This window comes from Astyanax mexicanus, chromosome 6, assembly GCF_023375975.1.
Source record: "Astyanax mexicanus isolate ESR-SI-001 chromosome 6, AstMex3_surface, whole genome shotgun sequence".
NCBI lineage: Eukaryota > Metazoa > Chordata > Actinopteri > Characiformes > Acestrorhamphidae > Astyanax > Astyanax mexicanus.
The window spans coordinates 39,165,970-39,183,222 of NC_064413.1; the positions used below are offsets into that span (position 1 = coordinate 39,165,970).

Below are 17,253 nucleotides of genomic sequence, written 5' to 3' on the forward strand. Positions count from 1 at the left end.
TTCACACACTGTCCTGTAATGCACTCAGGATGTTCAGTATATGTAGCATAGGGAGTTCAGGAGTTAAAGTAAAGGACAGAGCGCTGTAAGAAAATTTACACAGCTTTTTAAGGGTCTATGACACATGTCCCCATGGATTATTTTGGGTTAAAACAGCACCAACATGCATATGAAAGATTTAACTGTTTAATCACCTAGTTTCATAGTGAAGCCCTTCTTAAAGATGGTATGTATATAAAAAGATATTGCAGTACGACCTGTTTCTCTGCTTTCTTTACTTATTTTTTGTTGTCCTGCTTTGATGCAGATAGTTTCTTTGAGTCTTATTTGTGAATTAGCTTTCCTTGATTTAGTAAAATTCGTCTTTTCTTTTGACTGATGATTTCTGATGCTCTTCGTCATAGCTGACAGTAAATGTTCAAGAAATGTAATAATTTTAACTGAGAAGTCTGCTTACTTTTATTAGAACTAGTGATGCCTTATCCTAAATCCTTTTCTGACCAGCTCCCCTGTTCTGCACATTTTGGTGCCCTTTTTGCTCCCAACAAACCTGACCCTAAATAATTAAATGTAATTAATAAATAGCATATAAATGAATGTACTCAAAGAGTAATTAGCTTTACAAACTTTTTATTATGCTAAACTCTACATGACAAAACTTTTGTATAAAACCTGTATAAAAATATATTTCTAATGGCCTAGTAATAAGGCAGCACGTATGTTCACTGATGTGAACAAATGTTCTTAACATTATTGGACATTATAGCAATCAGTAGTTTTCCTGTTCAGACTCTGCAATGGTTGATTCGGCTCCTTGCTCAGCGTTTTCAGTTGATTCCGTCACGTCCAGCATACTGTGCTCTGTTGCTGCTGTTTCAGTGTCTGATTCGTCACTGACTCCAGGGCCTTGGTCCTCTGCCTCAGCCTTCACCCTCTCCAGTTCCTTTGGGTCGAGTGTATAATGACACACCATGCCGGATCTTCCGCACACATCTCCTTCATTTAGAGACAGAAGCTCAATGCCCTGAGACCTGGCCTCCCCTTCTTTTGTTTCAGAGAGAAATGTTCTCTGGAGCATGAGCTTCTTAGCCGTGTGGCACATATACCTGGGTGCAAACAGATAAACAAAGGATAAACAAAGGATGTCATAAATGCTGTTATAGCCATAATGTTTTAATATTTCTGTTGAAGATGTCTAATGATTAAACAAAATGTGATACAGTTCAAAGTAAACACATTGTAAAGGTAGTTTGATGCCTAATAAAAATGTCTGTCTGCCAATTTAGAGAAATGCATCTAGTATGAAGTAATTCGGATAAGAAATGTATATTGTGTATTATGATAAAATGTATCACCTCTGGAAGCAACATACTGTGTATACGGTACTAATGCATTTTAAAAAATTAGAATATCATTGAAAAGTTACTTTATTTCAGTAATTCAGATCAAAAAGTGAAACTTGTGTATTACACACATAGTAATCTATTTTAAGTGTTTATTTCTTTTATTGTTTATGATTATTATGGCTTGAAATTCCAAAAATCACTGTCTCAGAAAATTAGAACATTAAATAAAACAGTGTGCCAAGTCCTGCTGGAAAATGAAATCTGCATCTCCATAAAAGTTGTCAGCAGGGGTAAGCATGAAAGTGCTGTAAGATATTCTGGGAAAACACTGCACTGACTTTGGACTTTATATAACACAATGGACCAACACCAGCAGATGACATGACTCTCCAAACCATCACTGACTGTGGAAACTGAACACTAGACCTCAAGCAGCCTCTCCACTCTTCCTCCAGACTATGGTCCTTTGATTTCCAAATGAATATTTAAAAAATAATTAATAATTTATTAATTTGCTAAATTTACTGATGGTCAGTGATGGTTTGCAGAGACATGTCATCTGCTGGTGTTACATCAAGTATCACTGTGTTATATCAAGTTTAAAATCAGTGCAGTGTTTTACTGGAAAATCTTACAGCACTTCATGCTTCCCTCTGCTGACAACTTTTACAGAGATGCGGATTTCATTTTCCAGCAGGACGTGGTCCCACACAAACCTTAATAAAAACACGTAGCTTGTCTCGTACCTGTAAAGAAAGTAACGTTAACGTTACTGCCAATAGAATAATAGGACACTCTGAAGCAGGTGAACCTTATTGATTCAGTCCTAATATTCCCTAATTCCCTAAATTCACGGAACGATTAAGGACTTTTGAGTAAATTTGGTCTAAATTCTAATGCAACATTACAGCACCCCAAAGACACGCCTATACCTGAGTGCAGGTGTGGAGGCGGGATCCTCGCGCGCGTTCGCCTCCTCCTGGAAGATGACGCAGGTCCCCACAGCGTCCTCATATTCTCCAGCGAACACATAGCGACCGAGCTGCAGCACGGGCTGCTCAGAGTCCAGCCCCACCACCTTACACCAGCCGTCCCACCTCCTCAGCGCCTCCGAGTCTATCACCCCCGACAGCTCCGCCACCACCAGCTGCTCCTCCTCCTCCCACTCCTCCTGCTCCTGCTCCTCCATAACCCTGTATTCCTCTACAGCTGCAGATACAGGTCTATACTGTTACTGTAGAGAAGACCCCACAGTGCAGCTCCGCTACAGCACCCTGACCCGCGCGCTGCTGCTGCTGCCGATGTCGTCAGAAACAGAGAGACTCCAGAGAGGAGAAAACACACTTCCGCGTCTGACCGACCAGCAGGGGGCGCTACTGAACCCAAAAATAAATGGGTTCATATGGAGCAACTAAGCAAAATAAGAGTTTATAGAGTTTATAAATGTTTGATCATTTTTATACTAAAATATGTATTTATTTGCTCAACACAGAATAATATTAAATGTTTCAGTACCGAATAAATCATTTTAAATGTTTTAAACTCCAGTTATTACAATTGCTGCTTCTAGTACTTGCACACTGCTTTCTCTAATAATTGTGGGGTATATATATAGATTACTGTTTTAATGGGGTTTTCAGAATGAGATAATCGAAGCTTTTCATATAGAAGCTGCTAGAGTGAATCATAGTAGTTACAAATTTGCTTCTGTCAGAAACCTGTAAAGAACTCTTTTATGTGCCAGTGATTTTTATATGTTACACTTTTCCTTATATTTAACTGAAATACATGGAGGTTAAGTTGGCACCATGTTTACAATAAATAAATATATATTTAATATATTTGAAGAATATCAAGATTATTATTTTTAATTATCGCCCAGACCTAAATCTAATCTAATCTAATCTAATCTAATCTAATGTAATCTTCAGCATCATTTTACCAACCCTTCAGCACACAGTAGCAGTAATGCTAGCATCACTAGTGCTCAAAAATCTCTTTACTGTAGAAAAATAAAAACATACCGGAAGTGTTTATTTGCTTTTTAGTGACATACTTTATTTTACTTTCTAAAATTAAAGGAATATCCTGAAAAATAAGTTCAACGCTAAGTTTAATTGGACTTTTAATCCCTTTAGCCCCATTTAGCCCATTAGTTTAGGGCTCTCTCGCGGGCTTCCTCTATCGGTGAGCAGTGATACTCTGATATAACGGGGGAGAGGGGCAGTGGACAGGCTCGCTGTGATCCGGGCTGGTCAGAACTGCGCGACGGAAGTAGTACCTATTGCTCTTCCTCTGCAGTTCAACGTGTTGGAGGAAATCTCACGTGTGTGTGAGAGAGAGCGTGTCTGTCGTGTTAAAGTGGAGAATCGCTGTAATAAAGCTGGTTCAGTTGCTCTAATCTGGTGGAGGGAGAGAGGAGTGAGGAGTGGAGGAGTCTGGTAACTCGGATCAGTAGAGGTAGGTTCTGATCAGCTGTTTAATATATCTTTATTTCAGAGCGACTCAGACCCCGAGTCTGTAACAGCGAGTTAACGCTAGCTGTTAGCCGGGTTTAGCTCCAGTGCTCCACATGTCTGAGAGAATCTAAGAGAAACTCGGTACCTAACTGTGAACAGAGCACAGCCTGTTTAATCTGTGTGGCTGATAAACTGCATCTGATTCTGCACTGTTATGATTTAATGAAGTAGTGTGGATAGCCACATGTTTGCAGGTGTGTATATGAGTGGGGGGACAGAGGTGTGGAAAGTGGCTTCAAGTCAAGCTAAAAATGTTGTTTTAATGGCATTTTCAAACTGGGATTTTCGACTTTGTACGACTTTTAATAAAGAAGCTACAGTGGGAATCTATGTAGACAGACATTTGCTTCTGTTAGAAACCTGTAAATAACTTTTTGTTTTAAACTTTTGCTGTAATTAACTGAAATACATAACAGGTTACGTTTGCACTGTTAAAAAAATAAGAAAAAAAAATAAATTAAATGTAAAGCAAACTGTAGCTTGTGCATAACTTTAAATGGTGACTGTTTACAAATGAGAAAAACTAAAGTTTTACAACAAAAAATTTAAAACATAATCGAAAATTGGTAATTTATTTGAAGAATATTAAAATTATTTTTACAATATCACTCAGCCCTAAATCGAATCTAATGTTGTCTATTCTAATCTAATGTAATCTAATCTTCAAATAATCCAATCTTAATGGGTGTCAGATTTGTAGAGAGTGGCTTTAAGTCAAACTAAGTTTTTTTTTCTTCTTTAACTCTCTATAGCAAAGTGTTGCACTTGAGCAGCAAACCAAGCTGTTGGTCATTACACCATTTTGTGTACCTTATTTATTTTGTATTTATTTGTTGATTTATCTAATGTTGCATGTCACATCTAAATGAGGCATACAAGTGTGTCATAAATGAACATATGTTTATGTGAAAGAATATGTAAAGAATTATATTTGCCTGTTTATATTCTTACTGCATTCTTGTTGTAAAATGTACAAAAACAGTGTTTTTCATTCTATGCCTTTGGGCAACATTATGCAGGTAAAACACTCCTGCATGTTTTGGAGCTTCCGTGCTCTAAAACATCTGATTCAGCTCCTCAAGTCGAAATAGAAATGTATATATTGATATATCCACAGAGACTCCCAAGCTTTCAAAAAAAAAAAAAAGAAAAAAGGAATATAATAATAATAATGTTCTCTAATAATGTTTAGATGTTTTATATATAATATCTATATAACATCTAGAAACTTTTTTTTTTTTTTACGTTTTTCAGAGGTGACTAATATAGTATTGTACAGCTCAACACACATAAATGTAACTGTATTTGTAATATGTTTTGTTTTTATTTATTATAGAATAAAACTACAGGATCAGTCATGGGCAGAAAAATTGACCCCACCAACAAGGTGAAACGAGGACCTGGAAGGAAGGCTAGGAAACAAAAGGGGGCGGAGACAGAGCTGGCCAAATTTATTACAGACGGTATGAGAAGTTCTGATTCTTAACTTTATGCCAACTTATAAATAATTTATCAAATTTAGCATTTATTGAATTTAGCATTTATTGCCATTTTATTTTCTTAATATTCTTATTGTTTCAGATGAGCCTAAAAAACTGTCCAGCAGAGCAAAGAAACGGTAAGATAACATTCACCTGTCTGAAATCAACGCACATTTCCTTCAGAGTTTTTTTTATTATAGCATGTGTGTTGTTCATATGTGCACTGTTATAGTTTATTCAGTTCATAACTTATTAATTTACTCATTTTCTGCAGTGCTTTCAAAAGAACGCAAGTCACTGTGAAACCCAAAGAGGAAAAACAACCCAAGAAAGGTAAAAAACTAAAATCTGGATTACATGAGAGCTGTCTTTTTCTTTTGTCTATGGCCAAAATGCAAGTTAATCCAAATGATTTTTTGGTTTGTTTATTATTTCAAGGGTTTTCTGATGAGAATAGTGAGTGGTTGACTCCAGCAAAGCGAAAACGTAAACTTGAACAGTCAGAAGGAGATGAGGATAGTGACAGCCAGTGGGAGGATGAGGAGGACCTGGATGAAGAGGAAAAAGAAGAGGTAGAAGCGAACGAGGATGAGGATGATGATGGTGATATGGTGGACGACTATGGAGCAATGGAGGACAGCAGTGAAGCAGAGGAAGCGGAAGGAGCAGACAGTGAGGAAGAGGAGGTGTGTAAAATATTCTTTATTGAAATTGCCAGAACAGAAATGGTAAAACCTATTTTGTGTTAAATTTTCTGTTCTGATTCTTTTGCTCTTTCAGCTGCTTCCGATTGAAAGAGCAGCTAGAAAACAGAAAAAAATGCAGAAAGCAACAACACAGGAAGAGGATGAGGACGACGATGATGATGATGAGGAGGAGGAGGAGGATGAAGAAGATGATGATGAAGAGAGTGAAGATGAAAAAATGGATGACAAAGAGGATGAGGACGACACCATACAGATGAATTTGGATGGAGTGGACAAATTTAAACTGCCTGGTGCTTCAGAGAGAGAGAAAGAGGGTGAGTCACACACACTTCTGACCTTAAAACCAAAAAGTCAATAATATCTTCATTTAACCTCAGACTTTTTATCAATATCATCAGTTTGACCTTTTACTCATTACACCTCTCCTTCCTGTAGAGCTTGTACCTCTAGATCTGCAGAGCATCCACCAGAGGATTAAAGACAACGTGGACGTGCTCTCTCACTTCAGTGAGAAGAGGGAGGAGGGGAAAGAGAGAACAGAGTACCTCTCTCTGCTGAAGTCTGACATGTGCACTTACTACAGCTACAATCCCTTCCTCATGGGAAAACTCATGGACCTGTTCCCACACTCTGAGGTGTGTACATCTTCATCTCTGTTGTCTGAACATGGAAGATTGTAGAAAGTACTGTCTCTTAAATTAATTTACTGTGTGTTTAGTAAAAAAAATGTGAAGTCCGTATTTACATTCTTGTTCTTAAAATATCATTATGTAGCATTTTAGCATTTGCCATTAACAGCTCTAAAATCATATGTTGTGTAATACAGAGAATAATGTCTATCAAAGCTGCTCTGTGCTCAGCATACTAACTGATGCCCTATGCACTATGTAACGTTTGGCAAAGTGGGCAGGACAGTGTTTGTGAGAAGTGTGACTACTAACACTACATAGCTCAGGTCATATTGTCCAGAAATGCATGTGTAAAGCATGTCCTTTATTGGAAGATCCAAACACCAATTACACTTCCTGATGATGGGGAGAACCTACAGTAAAGAAATATCAATACTCATACAATGCTGCTTTTTATCAAGATTAGAATTTGCTTTCAAAGCAGAGATTTAACTTGATCATAATGGTCAAAATATACATAGCGCCATTTTCTGTATACTTCCATATTGGGTAGCATCACTGCTTTTACTCTGGTAGACCAGGGTTTAATTTCTCAGTTAGACAAGTACCTTATGCTACACTAATAAAAGTCCTTGGGCAAAACCCCTAACACTACATTCCCTAACGTTTTTACCTTTATCGGGCTGCCTTTTGATAACTAAATATAACATCCTGTTATTAAACTAATACAGGGTTCAACACGGTTAGGGTTGATTTTTTGTACAGTGGTAGATGACGGAACTGGAACATTAGTGCAAGGTCAGTAGACCAAACGCATGATAAGATGCATAGACAGTAAGTGCTGTAGACTATAAATACAAACATAAATACGAGTGTGTGCAGAGAAAGGTGTGTTAAGCTCTAACGTTGGTGTGTGGGTGTTTATTTATATACAGCTCTGGAACAAATTAAGAGACCACTTCAGTTTCTGAATCAGTTTCTCTGATGTTGTTATTTATAGGTATATATTTGAGTATAATGAACATTGTTGTTTTATTCTTTAAACTATGGACAACATTTCTCTCAAATTGTACATAAAAATACTCTCTCAGAAATGTTGGTTGTTTTCCTTTTTATTTTTATTTTTTTACTGCATCTAAAATTGGTTTTACAGTTAGTGTTTACAGTTTTTTTCATTTGTAATAATACTTTAATTTATGCATGCATTCCTGTTTTAGTCCCATTCATCTTCCTCTGCTCAGGATGTGTGGCTATGCTAACAGGATATATGAACTGTCTGTCAGAGTCTGAAGGGGTAGATAGCTACACGCACTGCCTCTATATGTACTGGCAGAACATCAGTCATAGTTACTGCTAGTAACATTTATTTGTTTTCTTTAAGGGTCAGTTTTAAAATCTATTTACAGATATAAATAATAATCGTTTTAATTGTTGTGTCTTCTTGATGTGTCATCATTTTAGCTTGTCGACTTTCTGGAGGCCAATGAAATCCAGAGACCTGTCACCATTAGGACCAATACCCTTAAAACCAGGAGGAGAGATTTGGCTCAGGTATAAAAAAAAATCGTCATCTTGAGAATACTATTAGAAATATAAGAGCTACTAATATATGTGTTGTTTATTTGACTTATTGTTTAATTTCTGTTCACACAGGCTCTAATTAATAGAGGTGTAAATCTTGATCCTCTGGGAAAGTGGTCTAAAGTAGGCCTGGTCATCTTTGACTCCTCAGTCCCCATAGGTGAGTTCATGTGGCGGTTGTTTAGAGGCATATCATTTAACTGAAAAGTAAATTGTATAATTGTTAAAATCCTTTTTTGTCTGTCTGTCTGTTTCAGGTGCAACTCCTGAGTATTTAGCTGGGCATTACATGCTTCAGGGAGCTTCATCACTGCTGCCTGTGATGGCACTGTCACCCCAGGAGGGGGAGACCGTGTTAGATATGAGTTCAGCTCCAGGAGGAAAGACCACTTATATGGGTGAGGAGAACACTTTACTGTTCTTATTGTTTAGTATATTACTATAAAGAAATTCAAAGTTTACTAAATGTAAAGTTAAAGACAGCAAAAGTTTATTTTTACTGCCTTTCAGCATACGGGGCAGTGATTTTAGATTATACATATATAATATAAGACATATATATGTCTTATATTTATATATATATATATATATATGCAGTATATATCCTAAACATAATCTTACATTCCATTAGGTTGTAGGGCAGAAACGGCTAATTCATATGTTAATATTAAAAATCTTATTTACTGATTATTACTTAGTTATTTTCAGTTTTGCATTATGTGACTTTGCAGTGATATTGCTGTGCAAAATGGAAAAAAATAGCACCCAAATAAGAGTTTGCCCAAATAAGAGTCTGCAAATGTTTTGTTTGTTTGTTTATTAAAATAGCAGTGGCAGACACGCATTGCTTTTTTTATTCTAAAACAAGACAAAAATACAGTTATAATGTTATTTATTTACTGGTGATAAAAAGTGTCAAATGTTTCATTTTGTTTGATTTTGACGAAAAATGTTCAGGGGAATCTCTGCGAAATAAATAATTGAGACTGTTTTAAGAGCAAATTATACTAGCCAATATTAATATGGTGCTTCTAAGAAAAATGTAATTATTTAAATTAATCATTAAAACAAATGGCTAAATGTGCTGGAATCTGAGTTAAAAAATCTGAAGTTATAAAGTGTTTACCTGAGTTTGTAATTTAATTCTTTGAATATCTTGTGTTGTGTATCCTGTAGCTCAGCTGATGAGAAACACAGGTGTGATCATTGCTAATGACGCCAGTGCAGATAGACTGAAGAGTGTTGTGGGGAACATCCATCGTCTGGGTGTTACAAACTCCATCATCTGTAACTATGACGGCAGACAGTTCCCCAAGGTCAGTTCCTGATGATTAAATTGTGCCGATGCTTTAGTACTATTACTGGTGCCTTCTGCATTCCTGCATTGTTACCTAACCTGTGGAGTTTTTTTTATTTTATTTATTTATTATTTTGTGAATGACAGGTCATGGGGGGTTTCGACAGAGTGCTGTTGGATGCTCCTTGCTCGGGTACAGGGGTCATCTCCAAAGACCCAGCAGTGAAAACTAGCAAGGTAGGCCTTTAAAAATGTATGATGTATCAAGGAATTGTCACTACGATGTTTATCACTGAGTAGTTCTTAACACTTCATGAACATTATATTGATTTTGTTTATGGTGAGTAAGTTGCTATTGGCAGAAACTGACCTTTCAGAAACTCCCATATTTTCCGTTTAAGAGCTTCTGCGTTGGGTGCGTGACAAGTGTGTACTAAGTGTTACTGAACTTATTGATTTTTATGAATAAAGTCAGATTATCAATGCTGGTACGGACAAAGACTAATATTTCCACAAAGCTCCACTGTAAATAAATGTTTTAGATTAGATAAAATTAAAAACACTTTCTCTTGTTTTTTTAACTATTTTTTCTTGTTTCTTTTCACTTTTAGGATGATTCAGATATTCAGCGCTCTGCTCATCTACAGAAGGAGCTGATTCTGGCGGCCATTGACTCTGTTAATGCAGAATCTCAGACTGGTGGCTACCTGGTCTACTGCACCTGCTCTATTATGGTAAGTGAGCTGACAAGGGAAAGTAAAGTACAGTTTTTTACTATGTTGTGTGTTTTTTTTTAACACACTTTAGTTAAGGAGTATTTTGTCAGGGGGCAGCAGTTTCTGAAATATTTACTGTAGTGCGATGTTGAGCAGAGATATTAATTTATGTCCTGTTGATTTTAATAACATAGTGACTTTTGCACCCGGATACAAGTAGCATCTGCAGGACGGGGAGGCTGATTTCACCCCTAATTAAAAAAAAGTCTACCAATAAATACAAAGAAGAATAAAAAAAAAGCAAATTCAAAGTTAAGCAGAATTTGGTAACATTTATAGCTAACTACCTATGTAGAGCCAGCGATTTATACATTACTGTGGTAACTAAGCATCACACTAATGCGAAGACATGAGTGCACTGCTATGTACACCTGAGTTCAAATAGATTGGGCCTTTTAATATTTGAAAGACTTCCACCTTAGATCAAACCGATTTAAATGTCCAGCTGAATGAATACAGAATACAGATCGAGTCTACCTGTTCCACAGTACACAGTGATTTAATTTAATGTGATGTTTGATTAATTGAAGCAAACAGTTTAAAGAAAACAAAACCTTTTAATAAACTGTCTCCAACATGTCCTGAAACTGACCATTATATGGGGTCTAAGCAGGTCACCAAAGCCCTGCAGCATTAATGTCTGAAAACATCTGAGCCATGGCTGATGTGTTTGAGTCTCTCACTGGAGCAGGATGGAAAGAATATAACTATATGCATCAGGTACTCTTACTGTGGAAGCTGCCTATGTGAAGGCAGTGTTTGATTTAGTGCAAAGTCAGTGACCTAGGCTAGAAATTGCCAAGTCGCTTGAAGAGATTAATAGGTCACAACTGCCTGAAATAGCGGAGAATGACGCAAATATAGCCCTTTTGCGTAGTGATTGGTTACGCCAGTCTGACTGAGATATCAAGCAGAACTTCAAACAAACAAGTTCTAAGCTCAAAAAAGACAGTTATAAGCTAAAAAACTTGATTTTTAAGATGTATTAGATAGACATATTGAGACACTTGTTTATTCATTGTTTCTCGTCAGATGCAAAAATTATCTTGCTTTTATTGGAGTACATGTTCCTAGTGCAGGGTTTGTACGGTCATGAAAAACCTGGAAAAGTCATGAAATTTGAAAATGGCAATTTCTAGGCCTGGATAAGTTTTGGAAAAATAAAAATACCCAAAAAGTTTAGGAAAAGTCATGGAAATTTGGTTTACAAATCTTTTGTGTTTTCATTTATCAATGGAGAAAACTATTTTGAGCTAACACATACATCAGCTCAGAGTTAATTTAGTAATTTAACCCTACACAATGGAGCTCTCAGGATCTGACACACATTTTATTAGTAAAGATTGGTTTTCAACATTTTTATCAGATTCATTTTAGACCTGCTATAATCAATTTTGATTATAGGTTTAGTTGATTTCTGTTGTTATTGTCCATGACTGCACTGATGTTTTAGAAATCGTATAGTCATTAAAATTGGCTTTGAAGGAATGGAAAAGTCATGAAAAATCATGGAGATTTATTGTTGAAAAAGTGTATAAACCCTTTAGTGTCAGTAAACAGACAGATTTTTTAAGACAGATTCTTGAGCATTGCTGTGAGAATTTAATTGCATACAGGGACAGGCATTAGTCTCTAACCCATCCCAAAGGCATTAGATGGAGAACCATCATTCCAGAGAGAACCCAGTTCCACTGCTCCACAGCTCAGGTTTAGACAAGCTGTGTGTGTGCATTTGCACATTTGGTTCAGCAGTTGATGCCACTTTAAGTATCTGGAAGCCTTAGATAAATGCGCTGTCCACAAACACTTGTGCATATAGTGTTGATCCATGAAAAAAAATAACTTCATTATTCTTTCCAGCGGTCAAAAATGAATCAAAATGCACCCAATTAGACTTTTACAATAGCCAACAAATGCAGGGCACAATATCCCAAATAATTTTTCAAGAAGCTGTTCTATTAGTTAAAAAAAAAAAATTAGCAGCATAATTAAATGTCTGACTGAATTGTTATTAATAACTGAAAATAGCAATTTGTCAGTCATGGTCAATGGGGGGAAAAAAAGAATGTCAGCTCTTCAACATTTTTATGTTTCTTGGAAAGCATTCGGCAAGGCCACATCACCTGAGAAAAGGCGTATGGTTACAGGGTTTATTCGTGAGCAGGAGGAGGAAGCAAGGAGGGCAAAAGCAGCAGGGCAGAGTAAACAGGGGCAGTGGATGAGATGGGAAAGTGTAGAGAAGCGGAGAATCACCTGGCGAGAGTTATGGGGATTGGATACAGGCCGTATAAAGTTTCTTTTGGGAGCTACATATGATGTTCTGCCAACGCCACAAAACCTTGCTCAGTGGGTGGGTGAGGATCCAAGTTGTAAGCTATGTGCAGGAAGTGGCACGCTGAAGCACATTTTGTCAGCATGTAAGGTGAGTATCCCAGGGGCGCTACACATGGAGGCATAATCAGGTACTTAGATCTCTTGCAGGTGCACTTGATAAGAAACGGTTAGAAGTTAATAACATGCCCGTGGTAGGTTGCAGTAGGGTAATCACGTTTGTGCGTGAGGGGCAGCATAGTGGAGAAACAGCACAGTGCTTGAAAACTGCTGGTAAGAGAGATTGGAAGTTATTAGTGGATGTACGTAGTAAACTGCAGATCCCAGAGTGCATTCTGGTTACAACCTTGAGGCCGGATGTAGTGTTGTACTCTGAAAGTAAGCGGATAGTGTATTTTATAGAGCTGACTGTTCCGTTTGAAGATGAGGTAGATGGAGCTTATGAAAGGAAAAGGCTGAAGTATACAGACTTGGTGGCTGAGGTGAGAGAGCGTGGGTGGCAAGCGTATATTAGACCGGTAGAGGTAGGTACTAGAGGCTTTGTTGCGAAGTCTGCCACAAGACTGCTGTCTGAATTCGGAATTAGAGGTCGTGTGCTAAGGACTGTAGTGAAGGAGTTGTCAGATGTAGCTGAAAGATCTAGTCAGTGGTTGTGGTTCAGAAGGGCTGAGGCTGTGTGGGGAAGGGAGTGAGTTTGTGCTTCTACAGCAAGCTTGGAGGGGGGTGGGTCTGGGACGCCAGACTTCACTGTTGAGCCTTCTGGAGGTGTCATGGGCCTAATTCAGCGAAACACTGACGAAGGAAGGTGCCTGCCTGATGACCCCTGAGAAGAGCTTGCACTGAAGTTTGTGTTAGAGTTTGGATGAAGGGGATTGGTGTGGTCCTGCTCTTGTAATAATTTGTCTCATGAGTTTTTGTAGACGTCTGAGTACTTGGCAGTTGAGGCACGGACCATGAACATAGTTCGCTATGCTTCTGGATTCTTGTCAAGCCAGTATCAGATGGTAGTGGTTGCTGTGTTCTGCTCACGCAACTTATAATGTGATTTATTGTGTGTGATTGTGCTTAGGTAGGTGTGTTGTTGCCATAGTTAAAGGAAGTGAGCTTAGATTAAGGAGGGATTCTGTTTGTTCATAGGTTATTTTTTGGTAGGTCTGTTACTTGGCAGTTGAGGCAATGGACCATGAACATAGTGTTAGGCTGTGCTTCTGGATTCTTGTCGAGCCAGTATCAGATTGTGGTGGTTTTGCTATTGTTGTTAGTTGAGTGAGTAGTAGATCCTGGCTGAGCCCTATGCATAACTCCAGCTGTTAGGTGCAGGATTTGTCAATTTCCTGTATTATATTACATGTTTTATTTAGATGAGACTAAGATGAGACTTTTTTCCTCTAATGAAGACATACCTGCCTCCCCTTATGACTTGCATAAGCCAGTGATACTGTCAAGCAGTCTGACAGCAACCCTACTACACTAACTGACACAATAGATTAATTAGAGGAATAGTAATGTTCACTATATCTGTTCTGTTGTTTTTTTTTTTAATTAAAAAATAGTTTCAAAGTTTAAAACATTTTAGAAGTTTGGTTTGTTTAATATTCAGAAAGGACACTTGTTTTGGTTTGGTCAAGAGTCATATACATTTTTGAGCCAAACATTAAACATGTAAATGACCTGAACCCTCCCGGCTATGCATGGGAAAGCGAAATCGGCTTCACAGAATTTGCAGATGTTAAAAAAGACTACAGCTGTGTGCCTGTGTCAGAATCTTTAGGGAAGCTGCACAAGTAGATTTTAGTGGGATGTTTTGGTTTTGAGAGCAGTTGGTTGAATGGGGCCCACTGGTTGTGTGCTACAGCTAATGCCTATTGGTCAAAAGATTCTTTGGTTTGTTCGATAGAAAAATCACTGCCATGTTCATTTGACTACAGTTTCTAAATGGCTTCTTCTTTTAATAGAATTTTACAATCTTAATGAACAGTCCTGTTCAAATAAATAAAGCCTTATTTAATGTTATTCTTTAATCCTGGGAGGATAATCCTCCTCCTCCTCCTCCTTGCTGAAGGTGGTTTCAGCAATTCTGGAAAAAAAGTTTGTTGGACTGCAGATGCACATCACACACACAGTCCAGAGAGATTCCACAGCAGCAGCAGAGAGGACAAAGTGTTCGCTTTGGCCACATCCACACACAATCCCTCCTGCTGTGTTTATTTGGGCTTTAGAATGTAACCACCGTGAAACCAGTAAATCCTACTCAATCTGCCTTAAAGTAGAAATTGGGCACAAATACTGAAAAAAAAACGTATTTAATCCTTGTATGGATTTATTTTTTCTAACTGCACCTTCAAACAGCCCTGTGTGCCCTTTAGTACACAGTCATTATACTACAGTCTCTGAAGTAAATTCCCTTTTTGAATATTTCCAGGTTGAAATGGAGGCTAAATGTGTTTGTATGCATGTGATCTGATGTTTTAGGTGGAGGAGAACGAGTGGGTGGTAGACTATGCCCTAAAGAAGAGAAATGTTAAACTGGTTCCCACAGGATTAGACTTTGGCAAAGAAGGCTTCACCAGGTACTGTAATCACACGACACAGGCCTTCTAACCTCTTCCTCAATCCATTTAACATAATTTCTGTAGCAACTAACCTGAGTTTTTTTCTACAGATTTAAAGAGAAACGGTTCCACCCTTCACTCAAGCTCACGCGAAGGTTCTACCCACATTCTCACAACATGGACGGCTTCTTCGTGGCAAAGCTGAAGAAGTTCTCAAACACCATCCCCACTGCACCAGCAGACCAGAGTAAGATCAAAGCCTTTTCTTGTTAAACTAAACTGATCTAATCTGCTTCCTCTTCATTCATGATTTTGAACCACTTTCTCTACAGAAGAAGAAGAAGAGCCTGCCGAAGAAGAAACTCCAGTTGCATCAGAGGAACCCAGCAAAAACAGCAAACCTGCAAAGAGCAAACCTCAGCAGAAGAACAAAAGCCCATCACAGGAGAAAACAGAGACCAAGCAGACATCGAAGACCATCAGCGACAGCAAAACAACAGAAAAAGTGGTTTCCAAGAACAAGCCAGCAGTAAAAAGTAAAAAATTAAAAGACGACGGCCCCAAACAGAAGAAAATCGCCAGAATGGACGAAGAGGATTCCAAGCAAGACAAAAAGACCAAGGAAAAGCTCCTCAAAGTCTCCAAAGTAGACGAAGAGACCTCAAAGAAGTCTGAGGCTGGGAAGAAAGAAGAAAGCTTGCTGACGAAGACAAACAAAAATAAAAAGAAGCTTTTGCAGAAAAAGAGTAGAATGGGGAAAAATAAATTTAAGACCCTAAAAAAGATGCTTAAGAAACAAGAGTCTGGATTGTAGAATGTGTTGTTATCTCAGAGCAGATATGAGAGCAGCTTTCTGACTCAACGTGATTCTGGGGAAGACAAAAAATAGCCGATACTAAACCTGTGTGACTTTAGTGTCTATCTGTCATATTGACCTCTCCCAGAGACGTTGAGCACAACTGTGGACAAAATATTTCCTCTGAAATAAGACGTCTGTGTCTGCTATGGCTGTATGATCACAGAAGGATTCAGACCCTGGACTGTTAAAATCACAGTATATTGTGAAGAACAGTATATGAATATACATATTGTCTACATACATATTGAGTTATGTGTATGAATCTGATTTCATACTTTTTGTTCCGTCAGAACCGTTGCAGTGATTAGGGGGGGAAGAATGCATGAATTTTGAGAGTCAGATTTAAAGAGAATCTTTTCTAACGTTAAAGGTTTAAATGTTTTTCTCGTGTTTATGTTGTCCCTGATGCTGCAGTGGCAGAATAAACTTTAATACAAGAATGGATGTTTCTTGAATCATTAGTTAGTGTATGTCAATACAGGGCTGAGTGTTTGGATTGTGAATGAAAGTCATTCATTGTTTGTGTATCCTGCTTTTGTTGGAGTAACTAACTTTACTGTCCAGGTAAACTTTAAAAAGACTTTCTACTAGACTTTCTACTAGCATTACTTTGGGGATTTGGCCGTATTCAGTCAGATGCTCACCACCCTTCCTTGTGTTTTGAAATCTGTATTGAGTGAAAAATATTGGAATTGGGAAAGAGACCGACCTCCAAAATGAATATTTGTATTTTTTTTTGCTTACACTCACTTTAAATAGTCTCTTTAGCCTCTCATCATAATTTCTATTGCATTGATGTTAACTCCTCGGCCACGTTATTCTCAAGTGAATGTCGCCTTGCTTTGGCAAATGTTCACACAAAGCATTACTGACTGTTCTCATACGTAGTTCTCATACAAACTACCCTACGATACCAGATCAGGAGAGTTTCTATACACTGAGCTCTTCAACAAGCATTAACTCTCCTAACACCTAGCTACTACCTAGCAACTAGCTACTTCTAACCCTTATTTCCTGCGCACCTTCCTCATTTCTTCCATCTTTCTTCCTCTATCCCAATAATACCCATTTGGCATCCTTCAGGGACTGTTTTTCCTTGGACTTTTATGTCCCCTCTATTGTTAACGTACCTCTTTATTAGTAAGTTGCTTTGAATAAAAGCGTTCGCTAATACA

At 37.8% G+C, this 17,253-nt stretch overlaps 2 protein-coding genes and 1 non-coding gene across 3 annotated transcripts; 2 read left to right on the forward strand and 1 right to left on the reverse strand.

Moving 5' to 3' along the window:
- Positions 1-613: 613 nt before the first annotated feature.
- Positions 614-2,680, reverse strand: gtf3c6 (general transcription factor IIIC, polypeptide 6, alpha). Its single transcript, XM_015605905.3, has 2 exons — positions 2,279-2,680; positions 614-1,106 (listed from the first exon to the last, which is right to left on the reverse strand). The coding sequence occupies exons 1-2, from the start codon at positions 2,533-2,535 to the stop codon at positions 770-772; spliced, it is 594 nt and encodes a 197-aa protein (XP_015461391.1). The 5' UTR covers positions 2,536-2,680; the 3' UTR covers positions 614-769.
- Positions 2,681-3,628: 948 nt separating this feature from the next.
- Positions 3,629-16,518, forward strand: nop2 (NOP2 nucleolar protein homolog (yeast)). The gene is made up of 16 exons (XM_007249800.4): positions 3,629-3,806; positions 5,202-5,328; positions 5,447-5,483; positions 5,621-5,679; positions 5,785-6,032; positions 6,127-6,367; positions 6,489-6,688; positions 8,144-8,233; positions 8,336-8,423; positions 8,521-8,661; positions 9,440-9,579; positions 9,708-9,797; positions 10,172-10,294; positions 15,140-15,237; positions 15,330-15,466; positions 15,552-16,518. The coding sequence occupies exons 2-16, from the start codon at positions 5,223-5,225 to the stop codon at positions 16,031-16,033; spliced, it is 2,280 nt and encodes a 759-aa protein (XP_007249862.3). The 5' UTR covers positions 3,629-3,806; positions 5,202-5,222; the 3' UTR covers positions 16,034-16,518.
- LOC125802845 (small nucleolar RNA SNORA29) lies at positions 7,887-8,026 on the forward strand. Its single transcript, XR_007439895.1, has one exon. It is a non-coding gene; the product is annotated as a small nucleolar RNA SNORA29 (small nucleolar RNA).
- Positions 16,519-17,253: the final 735 nt, after the last annotated feature.

Excerpts from the sequence above, each read along its gene's own strand:
- gtf3c6 (XM_015605905.3), bottom strand. The coding sequence starts at position 2,535 with ATGGAGGAGCAGGAGCAGGAGGAGTGGGAGGAGGAGGAGCAGCTGGTG. Across the intron at positions 1,107-2,278 it reads GCCTCCACACCTGCACTCAG|GTATATGTGCCACACGGCTA; the intron begins GTATAGGCGTGT and ends GTTTGCACCCAG.
- nop2 (XM_007249800.4), top strand. The coding sequence starts at position 5,223 with ATGGGCAGAAAAATTGACCCCACCAACAAGGTGAAACGAGGACCTGGA. Across the intron at positions 10,295-15,139 it reads ACTGCACCTGCTCTATTATG|GTGGAGGAGAACGAGTGGGT; the intron begins GTAAGTGAGCTG and ends CTGATGTTTTAG. Across the intron at positions 15,467-15,551 it reads CACTGCACCAGCAGACCAGA|AAGAAGAAGAAGAGCCTGCC; the intron begins GTAAGATCAAAG and ends CTTTCTCTACAG.